At 48.4% G+C, this 17,192-nt stretch overlaps 1 protein-coding gene and 1 pseudogene across 4 annotated transcripts in view; one reads left to right on the top strand and one right to left on the bottom strand.

Moving 5' to 3' along the window:
• Positions 1-12,439, bottom strand: part of TRIO (trio Rho guanine nucleotide exchange factor) — a 375,250-nt gene extending 362,811 nt beyond the window's left edge. For 3 of the 4 annotated variants that reach the window (XM_070056594.2, XM_070056595.2, XM_070056598.2), the window contains exon 1: positions 11,766-12,439. In XM_070056594.2, the coding sequence (XP_069912695.1) occupies positions 11,766-11,922 (157 nt within the window). In that variant the 5' untranslated portion in view covers positions 11,923-12,439. Of the gene's footprint in view, positions 1-10,816; positions 10,973-11,765 lie in introns of those variants that run through there. The other variant, XM_051853565.3, reaches the window with a different exon arrangement.
• LOC149122309 (cytochrome c oxidase subunit 6A1, mitochondrial pseudogene) lies at positions 2,099-2,686 on the top strand (annotated as a pseudogene).
• Positions 12,440-17,192: the final 4,753 nt, after the last annotated feature.

The following is a 17,192-nucleotide window of genomic DNA, read 5'->3' as shown; positions in this document are numbered from 1 at the left end:
ACATTTTTGGGACATTTGGGGAAATTTTATTAAAGACAGTGGATTTATATAATGATATTATATCAAAAGTAATTTCCTGATCTTGATTATTATGTAAGAGCATATCCTGGCTCTTAGAAAATACATACTGAACCATTTAGAGGTAAAGACCATCATCACATCTGCAACTCACTCACAAATGATTCAGATAAAAAATAATATGTACACTGCATCTATATTCAGAAAGAGTGACAGGAAGACAAAGCAACATAGTGAAATAGAAACAAGCAGAGATCTAGTCTGTGTTTCTGCTTGAGTTATGACTTCTGGTTTCCAAAATAAAGTCTTTCCCTTCCAAAAAACAAGCAAATAAAATTATTTAAATGTAGTCAACAATGAGGACATGAACCAATAGCGGAACACTGAGTAAAATGACAATTCACCTAGGCTGATATGAATCTGAGTTTTGTACTATGTTTATTTGTTTAAAAAAAAAAAAGGGGGGGGGCCGGCACTCAAAACAGGTAAAGCCGCCACCTGCAGTGCCACTGGCATCCCGTATGAGCACTGGTTTGAGTCCTGGCTGATCCAGCTTCCTGCTAATGTACCTGGGAATGCAGCAGAAGATGGCTCAAGTTTATGGGCCCTTGCACCCACATGGGAGACCTGGAAGAAGTTCCAGCTCCTAGCTTCAGATCAGCTCAGCTCCAGCCATTGAAGCCATTTGGGGAGTGAATCAGCAGATGGAAGACCAACCTCTCTCTTTCTCTCTCTCTCTCTCTGCCTCTGTAACTCTGCCTTTCAAATAAATAAATAAATCTTACCCAAAAAAAAAAAAAAAAAAAAAAAGACAAAGCAACCCATAACTGTACATCAAATGCCAGGCCAATTCTGCTTTTTTTTTTTTTTTTTTTAAATTTTAAACAGTTTCAAAAAAAAAAAAGTAAACAAAAATCAAAGAACCTGAAACCAAGAAAAATGGAAACCTCTAAGTTTTTACAGGGCCTTATATACCTTCTGGTTAGATAATGTTTGCCCTCAAGCAACCAGCATGTCAATCATCCTCTAACTGAAATACTAAGACTTCCGGCAAATGTGGAGTCACACAGACACACAGAACAACAAAAACATGTCCCCAGTGTAGAAACGATGCAGGGGAACTAACGCTTAGATGCTGTATGTGGTATAAACTTAAGCAAGCACCCCATAAAATCGGCTATCAATTGTGAAGGGAACCAGACCCCACAAACAGAAAAGTCCAGAATGCATGCCTCAGTTATTTCACAAAAAAAGTACAGTGGGAAGTAACCCTGCTCTCAACCAAGTAAAGCATCACATTACCCCCTGCACATTTTGATGAACATCAATAGCAACAACAAGAATATCTGCAACAAGGCAGCTATAAAGAGTTCTGTACCCCTTTAAAAAAAAAAAAAAAAAAACAATTCCCAAAAAAGCATCTCAAAAGCCTCCTGCAATCTCACTCCCCAGGCCTATTCTTTCCTTTGTGAGGGAGGAAGACTGGGAATGGTTACAATGTCACACAAAGCAGAGGGTTGACCCAGCTCCCCTGGTGGCTAACCACGCCCACCCTGTCCACACTGCCACCCCACCCCTAAATTACCACCCCAGCACCGAAGTCCAAGTCCAGGCAGCCAAGAAAACAGAGGACCCACATTTCAGCCAGGATGTCTCCCCAGGCTATGAGGCAGCTTCCAGCCAGTAAATCTCAACATAGCTAACACACCTCAACTGGAAAGCTGGGGCTACTAGAGTTATTTATGTAAAAAGCAACACCAATTTTAAGTAGGTGAGAAGAGGAAAGGAACAGAAACTAAATTACAGGGCCCAAACCAAAAGAAGAAAAATACTTGGTCTATGCTGGAATCTTTCACTCAACTTTTATTTGGTGTGAGACTTGTAAATTATAGCTTTGATTCTCCACACACAAGGACATACACATTCAGTTTAGACTTTAAAATGACAATGCAGAATCTTGTGGATGCTGTAAAGAGAAGAGAGCCACTTCTATTCTCTCCCTCCACTAGGGAGGTAAAGGCCCGGACAGCTTTGTGACTGGACAGCACTTGGTGTAAAGTCCAGCCCTTAAAGAGCACACTAAGGCAGGTCATTTACCCTCAGTGAGAACTGACACTGACATCCTCATGTGTCACGAAAGAGCATCATCCACCTGCTGATGGGTATTTGCATCCATAAAAGTATACAACAGGGTCCAGGAGGAAAATGCCAGCGGCGGCAGCTGGGTCCAGGGTTTCTAGACTTTTAGGTCAGTCCCACCTGCACCCACGGCGAGGAGGGATCAGCTCACAGAGGGAAGGCCCTCACTTGCTTCCTCACACTCCCTGGCATGGGCGAGAGCATGCTAAATGTCTACCTGAAGTCGTACCACGAAAGGCACAAGAGACCCAAGGGACCCAAGTTCATAGCCTACCCCCATCTCCACTTCAGGTCCAAGCCTTTTCCATGGGTAAATGGGAAATATACTCTATTCCATAACCCTCATGTGAATCTACTTCCAACTGCCTATGAAGATGAATAATGAGAACCTGGACCCTTATAGCCACTGGGGACCACAGCTCTGGTTTGGACCACCACTCAACAAGCAGACCAGAAAGGTGTCTGGGACCTTAAGCTCACCTTCCTTACTTGTATCAAATGATGACCATTATACTGATCTTCCATCTCTTTGCTTAAGGCAGGAGATGGCTTAAATAAATAATTTAAACTAAACAAACAAAAAAGGTATATAACACACCTTGCACAGTACCTGGTAGCCACCGGCACTTGAATGGTGGTAACCAGTGGTGGCAGTAGTCTGAGTAATAATTGTGAGAAAGATTTTTCTAGACTTCCTTAAGAGGATGGCATTAATGGCTTTTGGAGAAAAGGAAGTAAAGATACTGTATCCTCCTATGAACCACAAGCAGGTTACTGCCTCTGGACGCACTCATTTCTCAGGAGATCTACAGGTTTACACCCCAGTTCTGCATGGGCCCAAACACGGAAGTTTCCAGCTCTTTGGTTCAGGACCTAGGTCCCATCTCCCAAACAGGCTCAAGTCTACTACGAAATCAGCAACCAGCAGAGTTGAAATTGGACCTAAAAATGCCAAGACATATGGAAAAAATGCCCAACAATCAATCAAGCAAATTTTGCGATTAAATGCTGGGAAACAAAGACACCAACAACTAACAAAATGCTGGATTTAAATGACTACAATGAGGCCTCTCCATGGGGAGCAGCAATTTATCAAGGTATACTGATCTGAACTGACACAGGGTAGAGGTATGACCTGAAAACCAACAAATTAACATGATTCTGTAGGCTCCTGGACCCAAGATATATTAGGAAAGTTGCAACAAAATTGAGACAAAGGCATAAAGACACTAAAATCAAAATACGAGACATATCCTGCACAAGCTATATTTCCGAGCAATCAGTGCTCCCTCCTGGCATGCCAGCCACCATCATGTGGGACGCAAAAGGAAAGTGAGTGCTGAAAAAAATTTCTCATAGTCATAAACTTATATTTCTAAAATGTTACCTACACACAAGAAAAACCTATTTGTTTAGCATGCGATTAATGAAGGAATTATTCCAGTTATTTGGATGTCAAAATACAGGTGATTCAAGCTTTAGAGATTTTATTGGGTAAGGGAGACAGGGTTAAGTGAAAGTATTTATAACACTCTAATCAAAGTGTTGTTTCCCAATACCTGTGTGGGAGCTTCTGAATAAATATCACAGAAATTGTATTTTATGGCCCTTATCAGTTCAGCTATCCAAAAACAATTTTAAAAAACAATAAATGTTTTATGTATTCCTTCAGATCCTAGCACATCTGATAAATAAGGAAAAACTTTCAGAATCCATTTGACCCAGCAGCACCCTCACGAGCTTCAGCGGAACAGCAGCAAAGAAAGGAATCTGTGACCATGGAGATAATGTCAAATGGACATGAGAAATGAAATCAAAGAAAACAATTTTCATATACACACATACACAGTTCTCACCAACACCTTGGACAATTCATATGCATTATTTTCAAATTACAATTAAAACATTTTTCTCTAAGATATATCACTTTACATGTTACTTCATATATACTAGGGAATATTAGCTCTTCTAATATAGATTTCAGATATTAGTCTCCGATATGGCTATTTCTTCTTGCACTAAACTACCTACTCCACCGAATTCCAAAGTGGGTTATTTTATGATTGTTCCAAGATACATACTCATACATACACACACACACACACACCCCACAAACCCTGTCTGAAATACTGAGGTTTCTACATTTATGTGAAATGTTTCTCTCAAGCTGAAGAAGAGTTTATTTTATGGTTATGAGTCTTAAATAGGGAGGAGACTAATACCTTACAAACTAATTCATGAGTCCTCAACATATGTTAAGGTCTAGGAGCTGAGGGCAAATGACCACCACTACCACTACCACCCAGCCCCTGCAACTAATGCAGGAACCACTCCTCCCACCAAATGAAGCGTAGCCCTGGAAATTCCTCGTTTAACACCAGGACTGTTGAGCCACTGCAGAACCAGAGCATGTGCGCTTTTCATTTTCTATTTGGACAGCAGCAAAAATCACTGAAATGGGATATTTTGCAGCAGAAAAAAATGGTGACTGTCCATGCCGAATGAGTGTTTTAACTCAGTGGACTTGACTTACGCACCCAATGAACTGCCAAGGGAACACTTTTCACAGAATCACAGGGAGAGATTTTATTTGCCCTTATCTGTCTTAGGGTTCCCCTAGAGTAGCCTTAGCAGTTATAGGAGGCTTAGACCTCATAGTGCAGACTGAGCAACTATTACTCTCTCCCAAATCCACAAAAAAATCTTTCCAAAATGACTCAATTTTGTTACAGTTTACTTGGAGAAACAACTTACACTGGCTTCGGTTTCTGTAGGTATTTTGTTTTTATTTGAATTTCTCCGATTAGTAGTGTGGCTGAGTATTCTGTTGGCCATTCACACTTCTCTGATTGTCTGCTTGCCTATTTTTCTTGCTAATTTGAGAAAGGCTTTTGTTAACTGTGCATATATGTAACTCTTTGTAAGAATGATTTTCTTCCAGTTTGTTATCAGCCTTTTTTAATATTGTATTTTAAAGTAACTACAGTTAACTGTTGTGGTTTTTTGATTTGTGTCTATGTGTGTGTATAGGTCTATGAACTTTAACATCTGTAACCGGCACCACAACCAGGACACAAAATAACTCCATGGTCCCCCATCTCCTCTTCCCATTATCCCTCTGTGGTCACATTCCCCATCCCAACTCCAGGAGACCAGCCACGGATCTGTTACTACAGCTGTACCTTTTTGTGAATGTCACACATCACATAGAAATGGAACTATGCAATAGATAGCCTTTTGAGACTGCTGTCATGGATGTACTACAATTTACCTGCTCACACCTTTGTTGTTTTAGTGCTAAGAGCAGTCAGGTAAGGAGACAGATGGCAAAGGGCCCCAGCCTTTCCTAGCAGCAGGGCCATGATGGAACAGCACAGCAGACAGGTCTCTGCTGCAACTGAGGGAGGACAGCCATTCCAGAAACCCTCTTAAATGGGAAAACATGTGCGATTCATACCTATCCATAAGAGGGCCACATACCAAGGAAACAAGCCTGATAAACTCCCATGGACAGTGCTAAATTAATGCACCACAGACCTAGAACATAGTCTTTGTGTTGGCTAACTTTCATGCAATGTTCTGGTATCAATCAATGGCTAAAATGTGTTCATTTATGACAATGCCCAAAGTGATGCTTCCCCAACACCAGGTTTGCTCTATTCCCTCACCTTCACCAGCAAGAACAGACACGTGGCTCACTAAAATAAAAATAAGAATCTAAAACTCAAGTACATTTATCATCAAAAGCAGGTGTTACATTTCCATAGCACACCTGCCATCAGACCAAATAGGCGGCTCACTACCAAGGCGTCCCAGGTGCCCCAGGGAGAAACCTCAGGAACCCTCCCACTCCTGCAGCTCAACTCCCCCCACCTCTGCACATACTTTGTATCCCTCACTGACAGATAATTTTTCCCAGGGGACAAGTGGTTGTTAAAAGTTGGGTTTCAAGGGACTTCCTTACAAGGAGAAGAAACAAAAAAGAGGAAATTAAAGTAACAACACAACTATTCAGTAAGGAAATTGTTTCCATTGGTGAATAAGAAGTGAAAACCAGTAATCAGGCACTTACTAACCATTAAATGTGAAAGCAAGATTTCCAATAAACAAGCATGTCTGTCTGTGAGGCTTAATATCCACAACAAGCTAGGAGACCACACTGGGAAGACCAGACAGAAATCCCCACTTCTTTTAAATTCCGGAGGCTAGACCCTGGGGTGAGTGAGGAGCCCTAGTCAGTACTGGAGGCACAGGGCAGGGGAGCAAGAAGGCCTCCCAGGGCCTTTTCCACTCCTGTGTGCTCCTTGTCCCCCAGTTCAGAGGTTCAGCAGGGAGCATTCCCAGAACGGCTCCAGCTGAATGACACTGCTGTCAGAAATGCGAGGGTCACTGAGAAGTCTCCCAGGGCCTGCTCATTCCCTTTCCCACCGCCCTGCTGAGGAGCTGTCAACAGAATCTGGAACAGGACCAGAGAGCTCTGTGGCTGCACCATGTACACCTGCTTATACCTTGCTCCCATTGCGGCCCCATCAGCTTAAATGGGGGTGAGAAGATAAGGAACACAGCATATCCATGCAGAATCACCCCTAACAGTTCACCTAAGCCTACGGGACCAGAAACTTGGAAGAGGAAGAAATGAGGGAAAAGTGGTCAGTATAGACCACTGCCTTCCACCAGAGACCAGTTGACAGTCACTAAACCCACTGCCCCACTTCCATGCAGTAGCTACCACCTCCTGCCAATGGCACTATTAAAAATGTGTCAAGACAATGCACTTAAGGAAATCAAACCTAATTCATTATAGAACTGAGGAGAGAGTGGTGATGGAACTTCTTTTTATAGTAAAGCACAGCTCATTCACATCAACACAAGTGATTTTACACGCGGTCAAGTGTGGCTGTTGATTAGGAGTTTGACTTTTCTCTGGAATTCTGCCAAGGATGTGAGATTAAAACTTACTTTCTCAGAGGAGTCATCAAATAGATATCAGATATAACCTATTTTGATTATAAAGCTCCAAAACATCTTTCACTTTCAGTTATGAACAGATCCCAAATCTATCACATTTAAAATGCCTAAAAAGACCATCCTAATGACATATTGTTAACATCCATTTCAAGAACATATCTAAAACATGCTCCATTTTGAACCCCAGCACTGACCTCATTTAAATCCTGGGTTAGTTATTTAAAGAGTTAAAATAGCCTCATACAAATCTCCATTTGAGTCCCAGATTGCTAAGCTGCAAAAAGGAAAATACAATATCCTACATCAGTCAAGACAGTTTACAATGATTACTTTCCTATTATTCTTTGGTTTTTTGAATGTCACTTACAGGAGTTGTTTGAGAAATCTGGCTTTTCTCTAAAACTGAGTGTGACTGTACCACCTAAGAAGGAGAAGCCTACATTCACCAACAAACCACATTTTCTCCAGCCTCCCTTTTCAAAATACCAAAGGTAATGAAGACACACCTCACAGCCATTATTATTGGTATTCACAATGTCCAGAGCCGCCAGGTCCCGACTGCAACAGATACAGATAGCATGGTGAGCTTGGGGGCCCACGCCTAAGTCGTATGGAAACACAAACAGCAAGAAAAGCTCCCCTTGCACTCCAGGTGGAAAGCCTCACATCAACACATAGGAAGGTCCCAAGCCGCTCCCTCACCAAGCAACAGACTCCATGTTCTTCAACATTGCTTGGAAAGAGAGGGGCTTGTGGCCACGAGTCCAGAACGAGATTTAATGACGAAAGAAACCCAGCATGGCAGATCATGGCTCCGGAACAAGCATAAACCTTTATTCTCCACATTCATTTAACGCCAACCTAACGCATGCCAGGCAGGTTAAAAATAATGCATTTATGTAAGCACCCCTCCCCCCACATGGCTGCAAGGTTAAATAGGGAGCTCTGAAAGAACGATTTATTGCCACAAGAACAGGGCCCCAAAATAGATTGGCAATAAAAGTGATTGGTCCCAGTGGGGCTGAGAACTAATGTAAGCAACATCCTGGCCATGAGAGTCATCTGAGAAAGAGCATCCAGGGCAAGCTTCCTGGCCCTGACCCCACCTCTACCTGGGTCCCATTCCAGGGGTGGGGTGGGGGGGTGAGGATGGGGGGGTAAGTAATGGAACCTCCCTAGAAATCTGATTCCTCATCCATAAAACTGAGAAAACTGGACTAGCTCATTTCTGTGATTCTCCCTTTTTTCTCCTTTGGCTTTGAAAACTAGAAATTTACTTTCTCTTTTCCAGTGCTGAGCTCTGTACAAAGGAGAAAAGTGAAGTCTAAAATTCACTAACACTTGCAGAAAAAATCTCTTAGCTGCCCTTTAACACACAGTCACACACATTTCAATTCCAGCCACTTGAACACAAATTGGCCTGCCTGCTATGCTCCAGGTCTGTATATGGGTGTTCAGGATCATCGAAATGAATAGGGAGCTTCTGTGCAGAGGTCCTGGGGGAAAATGAGACAACAGCATACAGGGTGAGACCTTGAGCAAGGTGGACACCGCAGAGCCCTCAGAAGGGCAGCCATGGCTCCGGAGCCCTAACCTATTCAAAGAAAAGTGGGGAATAAAGTGCAGAGTGAAAGGGAAGTATTCCCCAGTACCATCTACCTTCTTGACCCCTCTCCAGGGAAGGTGTTCAGTCCCCAGCGACCAACTCCAAACCTTGGCAAGGGGCAGTGCCTCTCCTTGAACACCTGCAGTAATGGAGAAATCCACAGCAGCTCATTCTACTTCTGAACTGCTGTAATTGCTAAAAAGTTTTAACAAGCCAAATTTTTTTTTCCTTTCATTCAACCATGGGTACCAGTTTTCAACCTGTGGCTAGGAACATAAAGTTGATTACAGAAGCCATGAGAAGGATAACAAGAAGAAAATAAGACAGACAAGCAAACATGGTGTCAGAGCTGAGAAGAGAAAGAAAACCATCAAAAAGCCTTTGTCTATGTCATCTTAGTTTAAAAACACTCCGGAAAAATGTTTACACCCTGATCAAAGAGAACCTATTTTCCACATTTCCACATCTTAGAAAAGACTGTAGGACAGATTTGGTTGCTTCATTCTCCTCAGCCATCACATTCAATCTAAAGTGCCCAGGAGGGTCCCTTTGGTTGCTTCCCTCACAGATGAACTCCCCACCCAGGGTCCCCCTGATTGATTGGTCCTGACTGTGCAAACCCCTCCCCACCACACCCCACCAAGGGAAAAGCCCCTCTCCACCCTCTGCTAGATACCACTGGCCTAGATGCTAGAAGCAAGATCTAGGACAGGAATTCAGAGCAGTGGAAAAAAAATTAAGATATATTTGAAAGAGTGACAGAGAGAGAGCAGAGGCAGAGTGAGAACTTCCATCCACTTGTTCGCTCCCCAAATACCCTCCAACAGTTGCACCTGGACCAGGCCAAACTCAGGAGCCAGGAAAGCCAAATGGGTATCCCAGGTGGGTGTCAGGAACCCAAGTACTTGAGCCATCAGCACTTCTTTCCCAGGTCCATCAGCAAGAAGCTGGATCAAAAGTGCAGGGTGGCTGGGCCTCGATCAGCACTCTGACAGGGGATGCAGGTGTCTGGGCAGTGGTTGAACCCTCTGTGCCCCAAGCCCATCCCAGGAGAAGCACTTTTAAAAGAGATTCCATTCTATCCCTGGGATGGGCCGCTGCAACTGATCCTACCAAAAACCTGGCTGCCCCACTCCTGGTTCCAAATCAAACAACTAAAGGGGAAGTCTGTGAAGTCAGCACCAAGCCAGGGAGCAGCATTACCTGGTTCTGCCTCAAACTGAACGCTAACAGGAGCCTGGGCGGACAGGTACAGCCAGGCCTAGGCAAAGAAAGAGCAAATGCTAACCCCTCAAGAGCCGCTAGACAGGGAACAAGTTTTCTGTGCCAGTCCAGTTCGACCTGATGTCTTCTGGGGCGCTTGGCAGAAAAGGAAGCAAATTCTGTAGTATGCATAATAGAGCTGGAATAAAATCGGTAAAATCGGTCTCACGAGCACCAAAAATTCCATTCCCGGGGCACAACAGCCTTTCTGACAGAGTGGAGTTCAATTCTGCACGGATTCTATTATTCTGTGACAGGTGGTAGAGACAGAAAGGAGACAGGCTAGACTTTAGCTTCAGGGCATGAAGGAAATACGTCCCAGTTCTGCTATAAGAGGTAAGACGGGGTTGCCTTACCAGGCTGGTCGCACACACGCAAAAAGAGGCTTTCCTTCCAAGGAGCCCAGGGTGTCCTAAACCTTTGCTTTCTGCGGGGACCTCTCCGGAGGAGCACTGGTAAGTCTATTAACCCTGAACTGACACTGCAGAGCCAAGAGTGTCACTCCTAGGCACAACCAACCTGTTAAAACTGAGTCGAAAATAACCCCGCCTGGCAGACCCAGAAGACAGGGCAGCCAGCGCTGAACTAGGTTTCACCCGCACAGCAACTTCTGCCTCCGACACTGCCCTCCCCTGCGGCTGCTCCTCGCCACCCCGGGTGCCGAGAGGTTCTCCCCAGATCTTAAGCTCTGGTTCTGAAAGAAGCCACGGAGAAAGAAACGCGAGCCGCCGACCTCCCCCGCGCCTCCCGGCTCCTCGGGATCCCCGACCCGGCCGCGCTTACGGGGACCAAGGCCAGCACCCCGCACCGCCCGGTACCGACCTGGCGCGCCCTCCTCTGCTCTCCAGCGCCGGCTCTGCATCCTCCCCGCCCCGCCGGAGACTGCGCTCCGGGCCGCGGACAGCTCGGCCGCCTCCCGCCGCTCGGCAAACGCCCGCACGCGCGAGCAGACGGGGCTGGGCGCGGGGGCGCGGGGCCGCGGGCCCCGCTCGCGCGGGATCTGCGCTGGGCTGGAGGCGGCGCCGCCGCCGGGATCCCGGGGACGCCCTGTCACGCCCCCTGCGCCGCACACCCACGCCCCTCCCGCAGCCGGTCACGGCGCTCGCCTCTCCCGCGGCCACCCCTCCTCGCCTGGGCGGACCCGGGGCCACCCACGCAGGGCCGCGCGAGCCTCGGCCCCCGAAGCCCCACATGCCTCTCCCGGGCCGCCCCCGAGACAATGGCTCACCAAGCCCCCTGACGCCCTCCCTAGGTGACGGGGTACCACGGCTGCCCCATTTCACAGAAGGGTAGATTGAGGCCGGGGATGACAGGCTCAAGGACCGAGCACGAGAACCCGGTTGAATTCGCCAGACACACGCACAGAGGAGCGCCGGTTTCCCGGACCCGGAGTGACCCTGACCGGGTCTGCTCGGCCCCAGGGCAGGGGCCTCCGCCCACGCCGTCCACGCCGCCGTCTCCCTGGCCCTCCCGCAAAAAGAGACAAAGAGCCGGCGCCCCAGCTCGCGGAGCTGCCGCCGCCGCCGGCAGAAAAGGGGGGATTTAACCCAGGACCTGGGGAGGGAGCGAGGAAAGCGAGCCCGCGAGCGGGGCGGCGTGGGCAGCGAGCAGGACGCCGGGCGGGTCGGATCTGGAGTCCCGGCGCGAAGGTGCAGTGCCCGGGCGGGAGCGCGCGGGGCCCGGAGGGCGGGCAGGCACCGGGTGCGCCCGGGGCCGCCTACCGCGCTGGGCAGCGCCGCCAGGGCAGGCGGCCGGCCGCGGTAACACTCACCGGATCGGAAGAAGGCCGCGATGTCGGCCAGGTCCTTGGCCGCCTCCTCAGCCCCCTCGCCGGCGCCGCCCCCGCAGCCCGAGCCGGCCGCGCTGGCCGCGGCGGCGGGGCCAGAGGACGCGGCGGGGGCGGCGGCACCGCCGCTGCTGCCGCTCATGGCTGCGGCAGCGCCCGCGGCCGCGCCCGCCTCAGGCCCCGCGCCCCTAGCGCCGAGCGCCGCCCGTTCCGCGCCGGATCTGGCGGCGCCGAGCGCCCAGCTGCCCGCGCCCGGCGCGCGGACGCAGAGCCCCGGGGCGGCGGCGGGCGGCGGCGGCGACGGCTCGGCCCGAGGAGCGCGCCCACATAGACGAGGACTCCACCCGGGAGTCGCGAGCCGACCGCGCGGCGGGGGCGCGGAGCCACGGCCTCGGCGGCGCCGGCCGGAGCGCGGGCAGCAGCGCGCGCCGCGCCGGACACGCAGTCGCGAGGCGGGGGGCCCGTGGCCGGCGGGAGCTCCGGGATCACGGACGCCGGCGGCAGCCACGAGCCTCCATCTTGATTTCAAATGGGGAAGGAAGGAGGGGGAGGGGGTAAATCACGGCTGAGGGAACCCGGGTGAAAGGAAAAGGGAGAGCAGGGAAAGGAGAGGAAGGAAAAAGAGGGGCTTCGGGAATTTCCGGCGAGCCTCGTCAGGGGCCGAGCATGGGTTCGGCGGGTGGGCGGGGCCTGCTGGAGGGGCGGGGCCGGCGGGCAGCCGCGGAGTGCGCAGCCTGGCGGTGCTGTCAGCCGGGCAGCTCCGGGCCGGAAAGCGGCCGGAGAGCTCTGACTGGCCGTTCTCGCATGGCGCCCCAGTTGGGCGCGAGCGCCGGGGCCATTCCCTTCTCGATGGCGTGCCCGCGGGTGACTGGCCCGGACAGCGCTGAGGGGACCAGCTCCGGCGCCTCGCGGGCACTGGCTCCGCAATAGTCGCCGAGGTAGCCGAGGGGTCGTCGACGTGGGCGATCTGTCCAGTCCCCTCGGCAGTCAAACGAGACTCCTCTCGGACTTCCAACTCCCCAGTCCTGACCCCGCCACATGTGTGAGGGGAAAGGATGGGGACCGTAACGAAAACCCAGGTCAGACCAGTCCTTGCTCTAACGTGCAGGTGCAAGGCGCCTGTGCCCTGGCGACGGCCGAGTGCCGGAGGGGGGAGGGGTCAGAGGTTAAAGAGCAAACGCAGAGGAACCGGAGATGTAGAAGAAAATATGTGTAGCCTGGATGCGAACAATTAAATAAGAGGTTGGTGGACGGTCGCCGGCACGCCTGTCACTGTTGAGTGGCAGGTTACAGAGGAGCAAGGGGAGGAGGCTAGAGCCAGCCACGTGGTACTACTGGATGAGAGGTGAAGACATTATACCAGCTCCCGTCTGGCTTAGCCACTTGCAGGTGGGTACTTGAGCAGATTTATGGGGGTGGGTGTGTGTGTGTGTGTGTGTCGACGCAGGGCAGAACAAATACATCCGTCTCCTTGCTGTGTCAGCCAGTACACTGTAGAAGCAGCCCGGGTGGCGGCAAACGTGCCCAGCGCTCGCATGTTTTAAATACCATTCTCCAATAAAAGAAATCAGGGCTTCTTGGGGAAATGGCTGATTCTAGGACTGGGACCGGAAAGATTTAATCAGAAGCTAAAGCATCCTGTGGTGCCAGAAGATAAGGAAGTGCCTCTCCCCCACCCCCACTTTTTTTTTTTAAAGCAACAATAGGACCTGCATTGTGGCCCGGCAGGGACCATTCATGCCATATGAATGCTGGTTGGAGTCCCGGCTATTCCGCTTCCGATCTAACTCCCTGCTAATGCTCCAGGAAAAGCTGCAGAAGACGGCCCAAGTACTTGGACCCCTGCCAGCCACAGATCAGAATGGAGTTCTTGGCTCCTGGTTTCTATCTGACCTATCCCAGCCTTTGCAACCATTTGGGGATTGACCAAGTAGATGTAAGATCTTTCTCTCTCAGTCTCCCCCTCTCTCTGTAACTCTGCCTTTCAAATAAAATAAGCCCTTTAAAAAATAATTTTAAAAAACAATCACAACCATGATGAGAGTGTGTCAAAGGCATACAGGAGGGCCGGCGCCGCGGCTCACTAGGCTAATCCTCCGCCTAGCGGCGCCGGCACACCAGGTTCTAGTCCCGGTGGGGGCGCCGGATTCTGTCCCGGTTGCCCCTCTTCCAGGCCAGCTCTCTGCTGTGGCCAGGGAGTGCAGTGGAGGATGGCCCAGGTGCTTGGGCCCTGCACCCCATGGGAGACCAGGAAAAGCACCTGGCTCCTGGCTCCTGCCATCGGATCAGCGCGGTGCGCCGGCCGCGGCGGCCATTGGAGGGTGAACCAACGGCAAAGGAAGACCTTTCTCTCTGTCTCTCTCTCTCACTGTCTACTCTGCCTGTCAAAAAAAAAAAAAAGGCATACAGGAACCCATCGCCAATGCTCCCAAAGTCCAAAACTGGAACAAATGGAGCAAGAAAATAAATAAAGCACTATTTGATTATAACTGAAATTATAAAATAAAAATACCCACAAGTCCAATACTGATATCAATAAATTATTAAATGGAGAAAAGAGATGAAACACCCATGCAGAATTCTGAATAATAGATACAGACGTTTTTCTCTCAAGGAGATGGAAGGGAACCTCCATCCGCTTAACTGGGGCCTGACATAGTAACCCCTGGAGAAACCTGCCAAGCACTGCTTCAACCTGGTGGCCACAGGGAACATCAGAAACAGTGGTGGATCATTTAGTAGTGTGTTCACTTGATGAGATGCACCAGCAAAGCCATCTTACCTCTCCCAAACTGTAACTTCAGTCCCATTATGAGAAAGACATCAGATGAATCCCAGTTGAAAGACATTCAACAAATTACCTGACCAGTACTCCCTCAAACTGTCAAGGTCATCAAAAATAAGGAGAGTCTGGGAAACTACCCAAGCCAAGTGGATCCCCAAGAGACACGGCAACTAATTGCAAAATGGTTCCTTGATGAGTGTCAATTTGTAAAGTCAACAACAGGAGTCACTGTGCACTTACTCCTCATGTAGGATCTCTGTCCTTAATGTGCTGTACATTGTGATTTAATGCTATAACGAGTACTCAAACAGTATTTTCCACTTTGTGTTTCTATGTGGGTGCAAACTGTTGAAATCTTTACTTAATGTATACTAAACTGATCTTCTGTATATATATATATATATATATATATATATATATATATAAAAGTGGTTCCTTGATGTGATCCTGGAACCAAAAAATACATGAGGTAAAAACAGAAAATCTGAGTAGTATTATGGATTTGTTAGTGACAATTGCTGCTTCCTTAATAGTGAGAAATATTCCCAACTAAGAAAAGATGCTGACAACAGGGTGGACTGTGTGGGAGTGTATAGAAATCCTCTGCTATTTTCACAATGTTTTTTATAAATGCCCTTCCATTCTAAAATGTTTTCTAAAGTTTTGTTTTGTTTTTTTTTTTTTGTTTTTTTTTTTTGTTTTTTTAATGGATGTGCTTTATCTCAAAGGAAAAAAAAAAAAAGGTTACAGGGTCTGGGCATAGTCACACAGCCTGCATCTTACATGAGCACTGGTTGGAGTTCCTGCTGCTGCACTTCTGATCCAGCTCTGTGCTAATGCACCTGGGGAAACAGCAAAGGATGGTCCAAGTGCTTGGACTCCTGTCACACACAGGGAAAACAGGATGAAGTTCCAGGATTCTGGCCATTTGAGGAGCGAACCAGCAAATGGAAAAACAGTTTACAACACAGTAGCTGATGACCTGCTCAGGTGTGCTAACAATGTTTAGTTTCCTTATATCTTTCTCAGTTAATTTCTATCCCCAGCCCCCTATCTCCCTCATGGAACAAAACTTAATCCCAGTTCAGGGAAAACCCATCCTCTGAGGGTTTTCTCTGTTGAATGCTTTTCCCCCTGTCTTCTTCCCAGGGTTGTTTCCCAGCTCCTTGAGGCAACAGAGTGGGAACAGTGGAGTTGTAGCTGGTCCTTGCTCATCATGGGTTCATGCTGGCACCAATGCAGATGAGTGCCCCTTTATCCTGCATGGATTACAGGAATTGCTAAGGCTTTGCCTTCTGCTTTTGCTTCCTCCTCACCCAACTATGAGAACTCTCCAGGTTTGCTGCCAGTGAGTGCTCCCCAAACTCCCCATCTACTCCCAGCCACACAGGAAAATAGCTGCTCACTGGAGGCTCACACTCCCCTCCACTGCCCAGCCCCAGAAAGCGAGACCAGGATCTCTGCTCTCAGATCCCTCAAGTCTGCTGGGCACAGGTTATTTCCTCAGACACATCCAGGCTTAATGTGTTCCATCTCCTTTTGCCCAAATTGAGCAATACTTACTGCCTCTCTATAAAGAAAGCTTCAGTTTTGTCATGCTTTCTTTCCAATCTGTTGTTTTTGACAGAACTTTTCTGTTCTTGGGAGATTTAATTCAATATTCAACAACTTTTTCCCCTTAGTTATTTTTTTGTGCCATACATTCTAGAAGTGTCTCTTAAAATTCTATAACCGAGGTCAGGTTTCCTTCTTTCTCACTGCATCCCTCACATAATAAGCACACCTTGCAGATGGTGATTGTACAGAGCCCCGTCCCTGCTGGCAAAATGGTGGAGAAAGGTGGAGAATTTGAAAAGCTAAAAATTGCTGGCAGGGAACACCAGATCAAATAATACCATGCAACCACAGAAAGATTGGCAGTGCCTTGCAGCTGGCATTGCAAAAGGCTAATAACTCATGTTGGAAGATTCTTGGGGGCCCCAAGTTCTTGGGTGTTAGGAGTCGGCCTGAAAAGAATGTGAGAGGTGATGAATGGGGTAGGCATGGAAAGGTTGCTGTGTGTTTCAGCAATAAGATCTCTCTAGGGTCAAGACCTACATATTGGCCTGTTCTCCCATCTTCTGGTAGAGTCTATGCCAAGAAAGTGATATGGAAGACTTGTATCTGAGTGTGGGATGTGCATGCAGCTCACCCAGATTGCAGTAAGAGAAAGAGGCTGCACACAGGTTTTTTTTCCTTTCTGCCATCTGAGCATGTGTAGGGGGATCTAAACAGGGTTTCATGACAGCTGCTGTTGATCCTACCCAACCCTCAAAATTGAGCTCGAATTTCGTCCCCTTTCGTGAAGCTCCTACATAACTCAGATTACTTTCTGCCTTCCCTGGATTCTATAGCACCAGGCATTTGGGCATGTGATCATGTACTGCATCATATTATTCACATGCTTTGTGTTCAGTGTCATCTGTACAACAGGGGGAGATCCTTTGCAATCAAAACCCAAGTGTGGGTGTGCCTCCAATGTTCCTAGAACCTCACCAGACCCAGTGGTGTGAAGCAAGATCTGCAAGTTGTCTACTCAATATCCTTTCCCTCTTTTGAGCCAGAGCCCATGTCCAGCTTCAAAGCCA

The sequence above is a fragment of the Oryctolagus cuniculus genome, chromosome 14 (genome assembly GCF_051225735.1).
Source record: "Oryctolagus cuniculus isolate XC-2025 breed Fujian yellow rabbit chromosome 14, ASM5122573v1, whole genome shotgun sequence".
NCBI lineage: Eukaryota > Metazoa > Chordata > Mammalia > Lagomorpha > Leporidae > Oryctolagus > Oryctolagus cuniculus.
This window is presented reverse-complemented; position numbering and strand designations above follow the sequence as displayed.